We start from the raw sequence: 17,352 nt of genomic DNA, 5'->3' as shown, positions 1-17,352 counted from the left end.
TATGCTGGAACACACATAGGCATAAGACACCATCTATACATAACTTTGACTGCATTCTCTTTAAACAGCACTGAAACATGTACCTTCAACAACCCCTTTTCCATTTATCATCCTCAAGACATAACCCCAGCTTATGCTGCCAATTCTGTTGGTGTAAAGTATAAGGGTACACAAGAGATAGTAAATACTGTCAGAGGCAGGTGATCAGGCCATGGTACCCCAGGAATCTTCACATAAATCCTCCAAGAAATATTTTTTAAACATCTTTCATGTAAAAATGTAATATTTAGGGAGTCAAATATTCATATCACCAAGAATTGGAAGAAAAATTTATCAGAACACATTATTGTCAATACAAAACAATGGAGCATAGCCATGTTTAATATTTGTTTTCTCAGCATGTTCTCAGGTTATTTTAAAGAATTTCTTAAAAAAAGAATAAATACAAGCATTAACTTTAAAAACAATAATTCACTTTATTGAAGTGAAAATTAATGAAACTAAAACCATGTTGTCAGCATCTTGAATGGTTGCTTTCTTAACAAATTAATTAGCCTTACAGCAGTCTCATTTCTACTTTGTCATTCACTGGTTTTGTATTTGGCAAGCTAACATGCCTATATTTTATTATTATTATTATATAAAAAAATCATTAAAACCTATACAGAAAATTACAGACAATGACGCAATATGGCAAAATTTTATGAATCCAATAATTTCCCTCACAGCAAATGTTTGAAATACTGAGACATTAAAGCTCAGTCTTTTTATGTCTTTTATCCTTGGCTCGTTCCTTGCCACTGTTATCCTTTGCAGGCCCCTCTTTATATTGTTTTCCTTTCCTTTCCTTTCTACTTTGCCACTGTTTTTGTTGTTCAGCCCTTTTCCTGTCTTCTCCCCTTATCTTCTGTTTTTGATGGTCATCCATTTTCTCCTTCATTTTCTTTTCAGGATCCTAAAACATACAGAAAAGGTTGCTTTATTGTACATGTTTTCTGAGTATCACTTAGGCAAAGCTCTAGTCGTAGTTGTGCTATTTATGCAGAAACAGGCTAGACAGCGGAAGTGAAAGCTCCTTCACACTGCCCCACCATTGCACTCAACATTTGTTCTGGAGAATACTACTTAGGGGCCTGTTTTCAAACTGATTTGTATGTTCACCAGAGAATGGTGAATATATAAGTCCACTATCTGTAGATTTTGAAAGACACTGTATGGCTAGTGTCAGGCCAAATATCCCTCTGACTGCCCCACCAGTATCCATACAGTGAAAGGGCAGAAAGGGGGCAGAGTGGCAAAATTATCAGTTTAGGCTTGCCTATGTTGCCTTTATAAAATAGGTGCTTTTGGGAGTTCTTACCAGGGGAGTAGCTACGGATCGGCTGGGTCCACCCAATTTGGGTACAGGCCCACCCAAAATTTCATCTTCCTTAGTGTGGCTGGTGGGATTCCCCAAACCCCACCTTCCCATCAAATGAGCTTACTTCTTGGGTGGCTGCCAGCACTGTCCACGAACCCCTGCTGCCAGCCATAGGCCCCTCCACTGTGTGCATGCTCAGTTTTCACGCATGTGCAAAAGCATAGGCGGAGGCTGGCATCTGGCAGCAGTGGTTCAGGGACAGTGTTAGGGCAGCCACCCAAGAAGTAAGCTTGTTTTGCAGGAAGGATGTCTTCGGCTGGCGGAGCTTGGAGATCCCCACCAGCCACACTAAGGGAGATGAAATTTTGGGTGGGCCTACTAATAACATTAAAATAATAAAGCTAGAAGGAGGAGGAGCACTGGGAGGGGAGGCGGAAGTTGAATTTGGGTTTTGCTTTGGGTGGAGGGGTGGCAACGGCAGCAGACACTAAATTTTTGGCCCACTCACTTTGATCTTGGACCCGCCCTAAATTGGCTATCTGGCTACGCTAGTGTTTCTCACATAGGCACCCTATGATAAAAAAGACCCTGTGATTACAACGTGATTAAAATGCATTACCTTTGTTTTTCCCCAAGTGAGATTTCCAAATTCTTCTGCAAACCTTTCATCATCCGTGATCAGAAAATTGTCAAAAATGGTTCCAGATCTTACCTGCCAGCAAAGAAAGCAAAGAACATAATTTTCCTCCATTTTCTTCCTTTTAAGAGATGTGGAGGGGCATTTTTGATATGACGTCCAAATCCAGTGCCAAACATGGTAATTTTCAAACCAGAAAAACATCTATCTTTTTGGTAAAAAAAATCACCCTGTTTTAAACATTTTTGTGCTCAGTGCGTCTTTCTTTAAGGGACATTTTCAAACAAAAAATGTCCAAGGGAAAAACACACAAAAACAAGCCACTGGGATGTCTAGGGGTCAGCATTCTTACTAGACTGGCCATGTGGACATTCCAGCAGAGCAGTGAAGCAGCCTAAGGAGCACTGCAGTGAATTTCACAAAAAAGGTCCCAGGTAGGTACACATCACATTTTATTTTTGTTACATTTGTACCCCGCGCTTTCCCACTCATGGCAGGCTCAATGCGGCTTACATGGGGCAATGGACATCATAATCCCCTTGTATTGTATGGTTATCCCTCCATGAATAGCAAAACAAAATTGCTGTACCCAACTGTACACCATTACAATAGTCCTTATGCCTGCAGGTATCACCTATATGTGGGTTCATTTTTTTTATTTTTATTACATTTGTACCCCGCGCTTTCCCACTCATGGCAGGCTGAATGCGGCTTACATATTATATACAGGTACTTATTTGTACCTGGGGCAATGGAGGGTTAAGTGACTTGCCTGGAGTCACAAGGAGCTGCCTGTGCCTGCAGTGGGAATTGAACCCAGTTCCCCAGGACCAAAGTCCACCACTCTAACCACTAGGCCACTCCTCCACTCAGTAGGTATTTAATGGTTTTTGGGGGTACTCACACTTTCCACCATAAGTGTATCAGTTTAAGTGGGATATGGGCCTGGGTCCCCTTCTCTATAGTCCACTGCATCGACCACTAGGCTACTCAAGGGACCTGCATGCTGCTGTAAGAGGAAAGGCCATTATATCTGGAGCTTTAATACAGCCTGGTATGTACTGTCACTTTCACCTCTTAGAGGGGTAGGACGGGGTCAGTGACCACTGGGGGATTAAGGTGAAGGTCATGCCTTTATCTCTCCAGTGGTCAGTTTGGGCACCTTTTTGGCACTTAGTTGTTACTGAAACAGATCTAACCAAAAACATCCTACTTTGTGCCCTTGACGTTTTTATAATGTTCCATTATTGCAGAAAAACATGTAAGCCTGCCCTAGTCCTGCCCAAAACACGCCTCCAACATGCCTCTTGAGATTTAGACAAACTGCATGGAAATACTGTCAGACTTGTGAGTTCTTGTACCAAGTACAGCGCTGCTGAGCCTGGTACTCGGGCCAGGTTCTGCTTGGAGGCTGGACTACCCCGGGTTTCACCTGTACTGGCAGCTGTTCCTCAGAGGTTGAGCCCCTAGGTGCGGGCGGCCTGCAGGACTTACGGGACGGAGCTGGAAGTGGGGTGATGAATGTATCGGCCAGGCAGGCAGCAGGTCAAGAGAGTAATCCAGATACAAGCAGCAGTCAGTAGGCAGGCGTCAAGCAAGAGAGTAATCCAGATACAAGCAAAAGTCAGTAGGCAGGCGGCAGGCAAGAGAGTAATCCAGGTACAGGCGAAAGTCAGTAGGCAGGCAGTGTCCCGTCCCGGGCTCTTACCTGGCGGCCCGCAGTAGGGGGCGAGGACCAGCGGAGGCCGCGGGATCCGGGGCGACGAGGAGGAGCCGCCGACGGGGCCGGCGCTGCCGCGGGCCGCTCCAAGGCCGGCGATCCGCGGGAGCAAGCGCCGGCCTCGGAGAAGGAGATACGCCGGCCAAGATGGCGGCGCCGGCGTCGTCGTCCTCCTCGTTGGAGCTGACCAGCGAGCCAGCACCGCCTACTCGCGCCGGATTGGCGCATCGACCAGGAGACCCCGCCCGCCGGGCAGGTGGCCCAATCCAGGCCTCCTTTGCCTGCCTGGGCCAAGGGGATTGGCTCCAGCTGTTGGAAGGGGAAGGACGGGCGGGGGATTTAAACCACGAAACGGAAGGGGTCCAGTGCTTCCGTTTCGTTCGTCAGAAGCCGACACAGTGGATCTCGGAGTGTTGCCACCTCCAGAGACTGTGTTCCTCTTCAGCTAGCCGTCCTGCTAGCCGTTCCTTCAGAGTCTGTGACTTCTGCTAGCCGTCCTGCTAGCCCTCCTGCGGAGACAGTGACTTCTTCAGCTAGCCGTCCTTGCTAGCCACCTTCAGAGACTGTGTCTTCTTCAGCTAGCCGTCCTTGCTAGCCACCTCCAGAGACTGTGTCTTCTTCAGCTAGCCGTCCTTGCTAGCCACCTCCAGAGACTGTGTCTTCTTCAGCTAGCCGTCCTTGCTAGCCACCTTCAGAGACTGTGCCTTCTTCAGCTAGCCGTCCTGCTAGCCTGTCCTTCAGAGTTGTGCCTCCTGCTGGCCGTCCTGCTAGCCTCTCCTTCCGAGTTGTGCCTTCTGCTAGCCGTCCTGCTAGCCCTCCTTCAGAGTCTGTGACTTCTGCTAGCCGTCCTGCTAGCCCTCCTGCGGAGACAGTGACTCTTGCTAGCCGTCCTGCTAGCCCTCATTCAGAGACTGTGACTTCTGCTAGCCGTCCTGCTAGTCCTCCTCAGAGACGGAGACTTTTGCTAGCCGTCCTGCTAGCCCTCTGCCATAGACTGTGCTACGTGCTGGCCGCCCTTGCCAGCTATCCTCCAGCGACTGTTCCCTCTCGGAGTGCTAGCCGCCTCTGCTAGTCCTCCCTTAAAGACTGCGTTCTGACTACCAGCCAGGTCAGCCGTCACCCTGCGGTTCCAGCAGTCCTGCTGGCCGCCTGCAGCTGAGGGCTCAACCCTCGGTGAACGGCGGTCGCCGCGGGTGAAGATTCGGGGTGCTCGGCTGTCCTCTGGGGCCTTGCGGGGCCTTAGGGAACCTGAGGGCTCACCAACAGAAACACCACAGAAACAGAACAGGAAACGGAAGCCATGAGCTCGCCGACGCAACCTGATCTACGGGACCTGGCCAAGGTACTTCAGCAGCAGCAGGAGCAGCTGAACGCCCTGTCCGGGGCGCTCCAGAACGTATGCTCTCAACTTTCTACGCTTCAGGTACAGAACCAGGCCGCTGCGGTCCAGGGGGCCGCAGCAGCTCCCCAGTTGGGAGGGTTCCGCACGGGACCTCGGTTCCCTGAACCAGCACGATATGATGGGGCCCCCGGAGGTTGTCGGGGGTTCCTCAACCAGTGCAACCTGGCCTTCCGGATGCAACCGGAGGCATTTGCTTCGGACCAAAGTAAAGTGGGCTACATTATGGGCCTCTGTGAAGGGAAAGCCCAGGCCTGGGTGGCCCCACTAAACGAACAACAGGACCCCATCTTGGATGACTACAGTGAATTTCAGCGCCGGTTCCGGATGGTGTTCGACCTTCCTGGCAGACCATCTTCCGTGGCGTCGGAACTGCTGCGGATCCATCAGGGAGAAGGGACGGTGGCCGATTATGCCATTCGGTTTCGGACCTTAGCCACGGAGCTGCGTTGGAATCCGGAGTCCTTGATGGCCATCTTCATGGAAGGCTTACAAGAACGGATCAAGGACGAATTGGCTGGACGGGAGGTCCCAGGACAATTGGATGCCCTGATCTCGCTCTGTATACGAGTAGACACCCGGTTCCAGGAGCGGTGGCTACGGTGTCACAATCCTGTTATCGACTGGACCGGGGGAAGTATCCAGGCTTGGGGTAGTTCCTGTCAGGAGAACTGTTGTAAGGGCCGGACCCGCAGCTGCCCTGCATTAAATATTGTGCCCGGTGGGGGACGGGTAGAGCTGGGCTCTCTGCCTATGGATTATAGAGACTTTGCAGATGTGTTTAGTCCAAAGGAAGCGGAGGTGCTACCGCCTCATCGGTCTTTCGACTGTGCCATTAATCTGAAGGCGGATACCATGCCACCTCGGGGCCGACTGTATACCCTGTCCCGGGGAGAGTCGAAGGTAATGCAAGAATACATCCGGGAGAACCTGCGGAGAGGGTTCATCCGACCCTCTACGTCCCCTGCTGGGGCGGGATTCTTTTTTGTCACCAAGAAGGATGGATCCTTGAGGCCCTGTATTGACTTTCGAGGGTTAAATGCCATCACAGTGAAGGATCGCTTTCCTCTACCGCTCATTCCCGAGCTCTTTGACAGGCTACAAGGAGCACAGATGTTTACTAAGTTGGACTTGCGGGGGGCCTACAACTTAGTTCGAATCCGGTCAGGGGACGAATGGAAGACGGCTTTCAACACCCACGAGGGACATTTCGAGTACCGGGTGATGCCGTTCGGCCTATGTAATGCCCCTGCGGTGTTTCAGCGACTTATCAACTATGTGCTTGAGGATTTGCTGAACTCCACGGTGATTGTATACCTGGATGACATCCTGGTTTATTCCAAAGACCCCGCTGAGCATACGGGCCACGTCCGCGCAGTGCTGCAACGGTTACGACAAGCCCGTCTATTCGCTAAACTCAGTAAGTGCGCCTTTCATCAGCGGTCACTACCCTTTTTAGGACATATTCTGTTACCCGGGGGCCTACAGATGGAGCCGGACAAACTCCGGGCGATTCGGGAGTGGCCACAACCGCTGGGACTGAAAGCACTGCAACGTTTCCTGGGGTTCGCGAATTATTATCGCCAGTTTATCCCTCAGTATTCCCAACTGACAGCTCCGCTGACGGCGCTCACCCAAAAGAACGCGAAGGTCCGGGATTGGCCGCCAGAGGCGCAAGCGGCCTTTCGTCAGGTAAAGGAGGCGTTCAATTCAGCGTCCATCCTGTTGGCTCCAGATCCCGAGAAACCTTTTATTGTAGAAGTGGACGCGTCCGCTTTGGGGGCCGGGGCAGTCATCTCGCAAGTCAACCCCGAAGGCCGGCATCAACCTTGCTCATTCTTCTCGCGTAAATTCTCCCCGGCAGAACGGAATTATACGGTAGGGGATAGAGAACTCTTGGCATTGAAATTGGCCCTGCAGGAATGGAGGCACCTGCTGGAGGGAGCAGAGCACCGATTTACGGTAATCACTGATCACCAGAATCTCCTGTATCTTCAAGAGGCTCAGCGGTTAAATCCCCGACAGGCCCGATGGTCGTTATTCTTTGCCAGGTTTCACTTTCAGTTAGTGTTTCGGGCGGCTTCTCAGAATACCCCGGCGGACTCGCTCTCCCGAGCATTTGAAGTTCCTGAGGAGAACAAGGAGATCCACCCTATGTTAAATCCCGCATGTCTCAGTGCGGCTACAGGGGAGGTCGCGCCGACTAAGGAGTGAGTGCCGGCCGCCGACCGAGAAAGAATAATGCAATGGGGGCATTCATCTAGATGGGCCGGGCATTTCGGGTATCAGAAGACCCTCCGGTTCATTGCTAGACAGTATCAATGGCCGCATATGAGGCGGGATATTCTCCAATTTGTTACTTCGTGCCCTGTGTGTGCATGGACTAAGCCACTAGTTGGGCCCCCCGTGGGGGACCTGCAACCACTGCCCGTACCGACCGCTCCCTGGATGGAGTTATCCATGGATTTCATCACCGACCTCCCCCGCTCCCGGGGTCACACCGTGATTTGGGTCGTGGTAGACCGTTTCTCTAAAATGGCTCATTTTGTTCCATTACCGAGCCTTCCATCGGCGGCCTCTTTAGCACAGTACTTCATTCAGCACATTTTTCGGTTACATGGGCTGCCCAGTCGGATCGTCAGTGACCGAGGACCCCAATTCACCTCACGCTTCTGGAGAGCCTTGTGCACGGCTTTGGGGGTAGAGACTCACTTTTCATCCGCCTACCACCCCCAAACCAACGGCATGGTCGAGAGGATTAACCAAACATTGAAAGGATTCTTGCGGGCATTTGTCAACAAACGTCAAGATAACTGGGCCTCTCTGCTTCCATGGGCCGAGTTTGCATATAACCAGAGTGACCATTCATCCTCAGGACACTCTCCGTTCTTCTTGGTATACGGACGACATCCTCGGCTTCCAGGGCCGTTCCCTTCTCCAGCTCTAACCCCCGTGGGGAACCAAACCCTAGCGGATCTGCAGAAGGTCTGGGAGGTGGCCCGGGAACAACTACAGAAAACAGCTGCCAAAGATAAAGTCTTTGCAGATCGCCACCGGCGATCCGCCCCAGTGCTCCAGCCAGGGCAGAAGGTATGGTTAAGCACAAAGTACCTGAGACTCCGGGTGCCCTCCCGGAGGCTGGGACCTCGGTACATTGGACCTTTTGCTATCCAAGAACGAATTGGAACAGTAACGTACCGGTTGCGGTTACCGAGGACCCTACGAGTGCACAACGCCTTCCACATCTCCTTACTGAAGAAATTTCGTGGGTCCAGATGGCACCCTCACCAGTCCGAGGATGAAGCTCTCGAGGTTACTCCTGACCCGGAGTATGAAGTAGAGGAGGTGCTAGATTCAAAGAAGCGGCGGGGAAGGCTGTATTATTTGTTATCCTGGAAATATTTTGGTCCCGAAGACAACTCCTGGGAACCCGCTGCAAATGTACATGCTCCAGAATTGGTCAAAGCCTTTCACGCCCGATATCCTTCCAAACCCGGGCCCAGGGAGAAGGGGGCATCCGGGGAGGATACTGTCCCGTCCCGGGCTCTTACCTGGCGGCCCGCAGTAGGGGGCGAGGACCAGCGGAGGCCGCGGGATCCGGGGTGGCGAGGAGGAGCCGCCGACGGGGCCGGCGCTGCCGCGGGCCGCTCCGAGGCCGGCGATCCGCGGGAGCAAGCGCCGGCCTCGGAGAAGGAGATACGCCGGCCAAGATGGCGGCGCCGGCGTCGTCGTCCTCCTCGTTGGAGCGGACCAGCGAGCCAGCACCGCCTACTCGCGCCGGATTGGCGCATCGACCAGGAGACCCCGCCCGCCGGGCAGGTGGGCCAATCCAGGCCTCCTTTGCCTGCCTGGGCCAAGGGGATTGGCTCCAGCTGTTGGAAGGGGAAGGACGGGCGGGGGATTTAAACCACGAAACGGAAGGGGTCCAGTGCTTCCATTTCGTTCGTCAGAAGCCGACACAGTGGATCTCGGAGTGTTGCCACCTCCAGAGACTGTGTTCCTCTTCAGCTAGCCGTCCTGCTAGCCGTTCCTTCAGAGTCTGTGACTTCTGCTAGCCGTCCTGCTAGCCCTCCTGCGGAGACAGTGACTTCTTCAGCTAGCCGTCCTTGCTAGCCACCTTCAGAGACTGTGTCTTCTTCAGCTAGCCGTCCTTGCTAGCCACCTCCAGAGACTGTGTCTTCTTCAGCTAGCCGTCCTTGCTAGCCACCTCCAGAGACTGTGTCTTCTTCAGCTAGCCGTCCTTGCTAGCCACCTTCAGAGACTGTGTCTTCTTCAGCTAGCCGTCCTTGCTAGCCACCTTCAGAGACTGTGCCTTCTTCAGCTAGCCGTCCTGCTAGCCTGTCCTTCAGAGTTGTGCCTCCTGCTGGCCGTCCTGCTAGCCTCTCCTTCCGAGTTGTGCCTTCTGCTAGCCGTCCTGCTAGCCCTCCTTCAGAGTCTGTGACTTCTGCTAGCCGTCCTGCTAGCCCTCCTGCGGAGACAGTGACTCTTGCTAGCCGTCCTGCTAGCCCTCATTCAGAGACTGTGACTTCTGCTAGCCGTCCTGCTAGTCCTCCTCAGAGACGGAGACTTTTGCTAGCCTTCCTGCTAGCCCTCTGCCATAGACTGTGCTACGTGCTGGCCGCCCTTGCCAGCTATCCTCCAGCGACTGTTCCCTCTCGGAGTGCTAGCCGCCTCTGCTAGTCCTCCCTTAAAGACTGCGTTCTGACTACCAGCCAGGTCAGCCGTCACCCCGCGGTTCCAGCAGTCCTGCTGGCCGCCTGCAGCTGAGGGCTCAACCCTCGGTGAACGGCGGTCGCCGCGGGTGAAGATTCGGGGTGCTCGGCTGTCCTCTGGGGCCTTGCGGGGCCTTAGGGAACCTGAGGGCTCACCAACAGAAACACCACAGAAACAGAACAGGCAGCAGGCAAGAGAGTAATCCAGATGCAAGCGAAAGTCAGTAGGCAGGCGACAGGTAGAAGGGTAATCCAGGTACAGGCAAAGTCAGAAACGAGGGACCAGTAGATAAGAAGCAGACTACAGAGTTAGAAACACCTACCAAAGTAGAAGCTGAAGCATGGAGTCCAGGGAGAGCTCAGCTGATAAAGTGCTGGTGTCTGACATCAGCAGGGAGAAGGGGCACAGCCATAGGACAAGAGCAGGGGAAGGAGGAACCGGAAGACCAATAGGAGAGAAGCAAGGGAAGTCAGGCAGAGGAAGAGCAGACCCAGGTGGGTGGAAGCAAAGCAATCAAGGAGCCTGTAACCATCGCTCTCTGAATAAACCCAGAGAGGACTACACACACATGGCTCAGGCAGTGCCAGTCAAGTGTGTGTGTCGATGGGACCCCGCGCAGCCCGATGACGCCACTTGCAATGAGGTAGGGGACATGACAAATACTTCTTCAAAATTAGTTTCAAAATAGCAATTTGGAAGTTTTAGCAAAAAAAAAAAAAAAGTCCATCTGCCACTTTGTGTTTTTTTTTGGACGTTCTTCTGTTTCAAAAATGAAACCCATGGTCTCTTTCATGCTTTATAAATATTGACCATACTTCATTCTGAAATAATGTGATTATTTTATATTTAGCTAGGAGCTCATGAGGTACAACTACCGGTAGAAGTTTTAATCGTTATGACTACAGGACTTTAAGCAAAAAAGCATGAATATAAACAAATAATGAAAGAATGTATGAAAGAGTTGGATAACTGGTTCACATTAAGTGGATTGGTTTGGAATATCAATAAATCCACAACTTTATATTTTGAGGATCCAGTTTGGGAGTCTTTTGATTTAAAAGTGGGGATGGGGCAATTACAACAGGTATCCTTATTAAAGATATTAGGGGGTTGTTTTAGAGAATGATGGTATAGGGGTTCATAATTTTTCTCAGGTTGTTAGGCACATTTATTGTAAGATGCAGAGGATTAGGAAATAAAGATCTTTACTAACCGCCAAATTGTTAGGATGGTAGTACAGGCTTTTATCGTTTAGTTTTTTTTGACTATTGCAATGCTTTATATGTGGGTCTACCCTGTACCCTGTTGAGAAGACTATAGGTAGCACAGAATACAGTAGCTAGGTTACTGCTGAAAAATAAGAAGGGAACAACAGCATTCTCTTTATTAATAAAACTACATTGATTGTTTGATTAAAATGTTCATTTTGATTTTCAAGATTTTGCATTCACAAACTCCAATATTGCTTTCCAACAATAGGCTGTAGAAGAATGGAATAAGCTACCATCTGAGATTAGGAAAATACAATCATATTTGGCCTTCAGGAAAGCACTGAAAACGTATTTGTCTCCCAGATTTTAAATGTTGATTTTATGTGTTTTATTTATGTACATTTATTATTTACTCCCCTATTATTCCTTTAACATACTCCTTTTTTTACCCACCTCCACACAATCTAATATATCCTTCTTCTTACCCCTCCCCTACATTTTCCCTATAATAACTACGTTATTATAATAACTATATATCAATTTGTTATCCTGTTTTACTATGTAAGCCATCATTTTGTTAATCCGTTTTACTATGTAAGCCGCATTGAGCCTGCTATTGAGTGGGATAGTGCGGGGTACAAATGTTACAAATAAATAAATAAATTTCATTGTATTGTTCACTATCTTGAAAGGCAATTTGTTTGCCAAGAAGAGGATATATAAAGTTTTATAAATAAACTAGTGGAACCAAACCAGGAAGGCTCTCGGCTAAGCGATTTTTCCTCTCTCCACTGTCCTCCCCGCCATGTCCAGCGATTCTTCCCTTCCCTCCCATCTCCTCTGTGTCCCGCGATTCTGACCTCCCCTCCATGTGCAGCGATTCTCCTCTGCCCTGCCGTCCCCTCCGTGTCCCGTGATTCTGGCCTCCCCTCCATTTCCAGCGATTCTCCTCTGCCCTGCCATCCCCTCCGTGTCCTGCGATTCTGTCCTCCCCTCCATGTCCAGCGATTCTCCTCTGCCCTGCCGTCCCCTCCATGTCCCGCAATTCTGTCCTCCCCTCCATGTGCAGCGATTCTCCTCTGCCCTGCCATCCCCTCCATGTCCCGTGATTCTGGCCTCCCCTCCATTTCCAGCGATTCTCCTCTGCCCTGCCATCCCCTCCATGTCCCGCGATTCTGTCCTCCCCTCCATGTCCAGCAATTCTCCTCTGCCCTGTCGTCCCCTCCATGTCCCGCAATTCTGTCCTCCCCTCCATGTCCAGCGATTCTCCTCTGCCCTGCCGTCCCCTCCGTATCCCAGGATTCTGTCTTCCCCTCCGTGATTCTCCTCTGCCCTGCCCTCCCCTCTGTGTCCCGCAATTCTGGCCTCCCCTCCATGTCCAGCGATTCTCCTCTGCCCTGCCCTCCCCTCTGTGTCCCGTGATTCTGCCCTCCTCTCCATGTCCAGCAATTCTCCTCTGCCCTGCCCTCCCATATGTGTCCCGCGATTCTCTCCTCGCCTCCCATCCCCTCCATGTCTAGCGATTCTCCTCTGCCCTGCCCTCCCATCCATGTCCTGCGATATTCTCCCCTCGCCTCCCATTCCATCCGTGTCCCGCGATTCTCTCCTCTCCTCCCATCCATGTTCTGCGATTCTCTCCTCTCCTCCCATCCCTGTCCATCGATTCTCCTCTGCCCTGCCCTCCCCTCGATGTCCTGCGATTCTGTCCTCCCCTCCAACGTTTCGTTGCCTTCACTTGCTTGCATTCATAACATCCTGATGTCAGTTTGCCTCCAGCATTCCCTTCCCTCTCACTGTTCTGTCCTCCTCTGACGTCATTTTGTCTTTACGTGAGGGCGGGACAGTGAGAGGGAAGGGAACGCTGGAGGCTTGCTGACATCAGGATGTTACAAACCCAGCCAGCCAGCCGTAGAATGCTGATGGTACAAATTATTATATTAGATGTTTGAATGAATGATTATCCTAACATCACCCATCCTTGAAATATCCTCTCTAAAAAGCATAGATGGACACCACACTTTTAAATATTAAACTTTATTTTATTTATTTTTTATTTGTTACATTTGTATCCCACATTTTCCCACCTATTTGTAGGCTCAATGTGGCTTACATAGTACCGGAGAGGCGTTTGCAGACTCCGGTGTGAACAAATACAAAGTGATGTTGTGGTAAGATAAAGTTCATGTGGTATAGCCACATTAGGGAATTGTACATCGAAAGAGTTGTGTCATGTCCATTATGTTCTTTAGTTTTGTTGTGTTGCGGAGATCAGGCATTTAAGTTGGATCAGTAGGGTATGCCTTTTTAAACAGGTAGGTTTTTAGTGTTTTACGGAAGTTTAGATGGTCGTACGTCGTTTTCAAGGCTTTTGGTAGTGCGTTCCACAGTTGTGTGCTTAAGTAGGAGAAACTGGATGCATAAGTTGATTTCTATTTAAGACCTTTGCAGCTTGGGTAGTGCAGATTTTGATAGGTTCGTGCTGATTCGGATGTGTTTCTAGTTGGTAAGTCGATCAAGTCTGTCATGTATCTCAGGGCTTTCGAGTGTAAGGTTCCTGTCGATTTGTGACACCGAGGATTTTCAAGTTGTCTGAAATAGGGAGGGTGTAATCAGGGGTGATTAAGATTGTGGGTATGTTCATATTGTATTGGGATGAGAGGACGAGGCAGTGTGTTTTTTCTGTATTGAGTTTTAATTGGAATGCATTTGCCTACGAGTTCATGGTGTGCAGGCCAAGGTTGATTTCAATGGTGATTTCTGTCAAATCATGTTTGAAAGGGATGTATATTGTAACATCGTCTACATAGATGAATGGGTTGAGGCCTTGGGTGGCTAAGGACTTGGCTAATGGGGTCATCATTAGGTTGAAAAGGATTGGTGATAGTGGTGATCCTTGAGGTACTTCACAGTCTGCTTTCCACGGTGATGATATATTAGAATTTGATTTCACTTGGTATGTTCTGGTGGTTAAGAAACCCTTAATCCAACTGAGTATATTTCCACCAATCCCGAAGTAGTCTAGGAGACTTAGAGGCTCATTTTCAAAGCACTTAGCCTCCCAAAGTTCCATAGAAACCTATGGAACTTAGCCTCCCAAAGTGCTTTGAAAATATGCCGCTTAGTAGTATATTATGGTTTACCATGTCGAATGCACTAGACATGTCGAATTGGAGGAGAAGTATGCTATTGCCTGTTGCTAGTTCTTGCTGGAATTTGGCCAGGAGGGTGGTTAACACACTTTCGGTACTGTGGCGGGTGCGAAATCCCGATTGTGACTCATGTAGTATAGAGAATTTATGTATGTAATCGGTGAGTTGTTTGGTTACCATACTTTCCATCGACTACTAGTGGAATAGATGCTATAGGGCGGTAATTGGTGAGTTCATTTGTTTTTTTCTTGGTATCCTTTGGTATGGGGGTGAGTAGGATCAGTGGCGTAGCTAGGTGGGGAGTGGGGGGAGCGGTCACTCCCCCAAACAGCTGTTTAGAAAAAATGGCTACTATGCACCTCATGTCAATAAATATTTTTTTCTGCTCCTTCCCTCCCGATTCTTAATATTTTCCAGTCTCTTCTGCCCATCTCTCCCGTCCGCGTGGTCACTTTTTACTTCCCTGAAGCCTTTCTCCCTCCTGTGCAGCACTGCACCGGCGATTCACAGTCAGCCTTCTGCCAGCGTCGGGGCCTCTCCTCAGGCGCGTCCCACCTCTGTGGAAAACAGGAAGTTGCAATAGAGTAGGCAGGACGCCCCTGAGGAGAGGCCCCGACGCTGGCAGAAGGCTGACTGTGAATCGCTGGTGCTGCGCAGGAGGGAGAAGGCTTCAGGGAAGTAAAAAGTGACCATGCGGACAGGAGAGATGGGCAGAAGAGAAGGTGAAAGATGCAATGCTGGGGGGGGGGGGGGGGGCTGGAGAAGGGAGAAAGCTGCCTGGGGGGGGGGGGGGGGGGGGCTGGAGAAGGGAAAAAGCTGCCCAGGGAGGTTTAATTGACCGGAATGGAATGAGCCTATCCAGTCCACTATAACAAGGAATCCAATTTGGGTAATCTGTCTCCACCTCCACCCCCCCGTGCAGCTGTTGTTGCCGTTCAATTCAAAGCAAGCAAACATGATCTGCTGCATACACATTGTTCTTTATTGTTGGTCCATCTGTAACAATGCTAAAATTGTTGCAGTTGGATAGGCAGTGCCTTAAAAGCTGGAGGAGTAAAGAAATAACAGTTGAGTATCACTAAAACAGCGTCAAAAATTATTGTTGCTGGTAGAATAATATGGTAATACTAGGGCCCAGCTAAGGAATAAGTTATTTTGAGTTAGTCTTCACTGGACCAAACTTGCTTTCCTTGTGCCATCACTAACCAGCAGGATAGGCAGTGTCTTGAAAGGTGGAGGATAAAGGATTTTTAAAAAATATTTATATCACACATTATCCCAAGCAAAGTCGGATTCAGTGTGGCTTACATTTGAAAATACAGTGAGACAGAATAATAGAATTTAGTTATATCATGGGAATAAATAGATGGATGTGTCTGAAACATTTAACAAAGTTGAGATTAGCATATATACCCAAATGGGCATTTACAAGTTTGTCATTTATTGATACCACATGTTCAGAAATCATAGCCATAAGTATAGACAGTTATTCAAAGATTATCACATGGGATGGGAAGGAGATAGGGGCACAAAGAGGGCACTACTGGAAAGGGGAGGAGGAGATAGGGACAGAGAGGAGCACCACTGGAAGGGGGAATGGGGATATGGGGACAATGGTGAAAAATGGGTGAGATGGGGACAAAGAGGTAATGTTGGAAAAGGGGGAAGATGGTAACAGGGGTAATGCTGGAAAAGGGGGGATGAGGAGACCAGGTAAGCGTGTGCTGAAAAGAGGGGAGATGGGAACACAGAAAGGGCAGATGCTGAACTTGGGGGTAGGATAGGGACAAGAGACACAGAAGGGAGATGCTGGACAGGACAAATAGTGGTGCAGAGGAAAAAAGGATGGTGCACTTGGAGACAGAAGAAATGTCAGATGGGCAAGAGACCCTGTAAAGGCAGAAGAAACAGAGTAAAACAGAAAAGAGACAGTGGGACCAAAGCAAATGAGAAAATAAATTGTTCAAACAACAGTAGAGGGGTCCGAGTGCATTTTCTTAAGTCATTTTGGATGTACTGCAGCACAGATTTTGATGGGTAGAATCAGGGACTGCATATCCCACATGAATTTGGGATGTGAATTCACATTAGGACTGGTTGAAAAATCTCCCTTCTGGAACTGGATCACTTGGCAGCTCTATACACAGCTATTTGATAGTGGGGACATAAAATGAAAGATCAGTGCCAAACAGATGTACAGAATGAAAGGAAGAAGACAAGAGGCGAGAGAAGAAATGGAAAGGTCAACCTGGAAACGAATGTGTAAGGCTGACTCATGGAACATGGAAAAAAAGACAATTCCCAGACAACAAAGGTAGAAAAAATATTTTTATTTAATACTTTGTAAGCACTGAGATGTACCTGCTTTGTAAAATGCACATTTTTTTCTATTTTTATTTTTCAAAGTACAGGAGAAAATGCATGTCTCTTTTTTTTTTTAACCAGTATTGCACTGTTTAAAGTCTAGCTTCCTTGGGCAGGGGGGTCTCTATTTCAATGTTTGTTTGTTTGTGGGTTTTTTTTTTTTTTGGGGGGGGGGGGGGTTGTGGCTCCCTATTCTGCATTAGATTGGTAGCAAGGAATGTTGTCACAATTTGGGTTTCTGCCAGGTACTTATGACCTGGGTTGGCCACATTGGAAACAGGATACTGGGCTAGATGGACCATTGGTCTGACCCAGTATGGCTACTCTTATGTTATATAGATGAGGGTCTGTCCATGTTCTGCATGTGTGACTGAGGTGAAGGATTCTGCCAGCATGTAGTATCTGTGTAGGAATGTGTAACAGTGCAGCTTGTTCCAGTTTCCCAACAGTAAGTATATTGGTGCTCCAGAGCCCAGTGTAATATACTGTATATAGCACTGTCTTCTGATAGGTAGTTTAGGGCTGTTATGGTGTGGTAAGTTTTGTGTTCTAGGGCAGTCCTGGAGTACCCCCTTGCCAGACAGGTTTTCAGGATATCCACAATAAATATGCATGACATTGATTTGCATATACTGCCTCCATTACATGCAAATCTTTTTCATGCAGATTCATTGTGGATGGCCTGAAAACCTGAATGGCAAGGGGGTACTCCAGGACCACCTAGGGAAACACTTCTCTAGGTCCCACTGTAATATTTATAGCATTGTCTTTTCATAGGTGGGTTAGGGCTGTTTTGGTG

The 17,352-nt window shown here is 49.2% G+C and overlaps 1 protein-coding gene across 1 annotated transcript in view; it reads right to left on the bottom strand.

The window, feature by feature from the left end:
- Window positions 1–540: 540 nt before the first annotated feature.
- CALR3 (calreticulin 3) overlaps window positions 541–17,352 on the bottom strand; it is a 171,573-nt gene continuing 154,761 nt past the window's right edge. Inside the window, exons 8-9 of the mRNA XM_030219931.1 lie at window positions 1,980–2,072; window positions 541–955 (exon numbers count right to left, since the gene is read on the bottom strand). Coding sequence (XP_030075791.1) covers window positions 752–955; window positions 1,980–2,072 — 297 coding nt within the window. The 3' untranslated portion in view covers window positions 541–751. The remainder of the gene's footprint in view (window positions 956–1,979; window positions 2,073–17,352) is intronic.

This window comes from Microcaecilia unicolor, chromosome 11 (genome assembly GCF_901765095.1).
Source record: "Microcaecilia unicolor chromosome 11, aMicUni1.1, whole genome shotgun sequence".
Lineage (NCBI taxonomy): Eukaryota > Metazoa > Chordata > Amphibia > Gymnophiona > Siphonopidae > Microcaecilia > Microcaecilia unicolor.
This window is presented reverse-complemented; position numbering and strand designations above follow the sequence as displayed.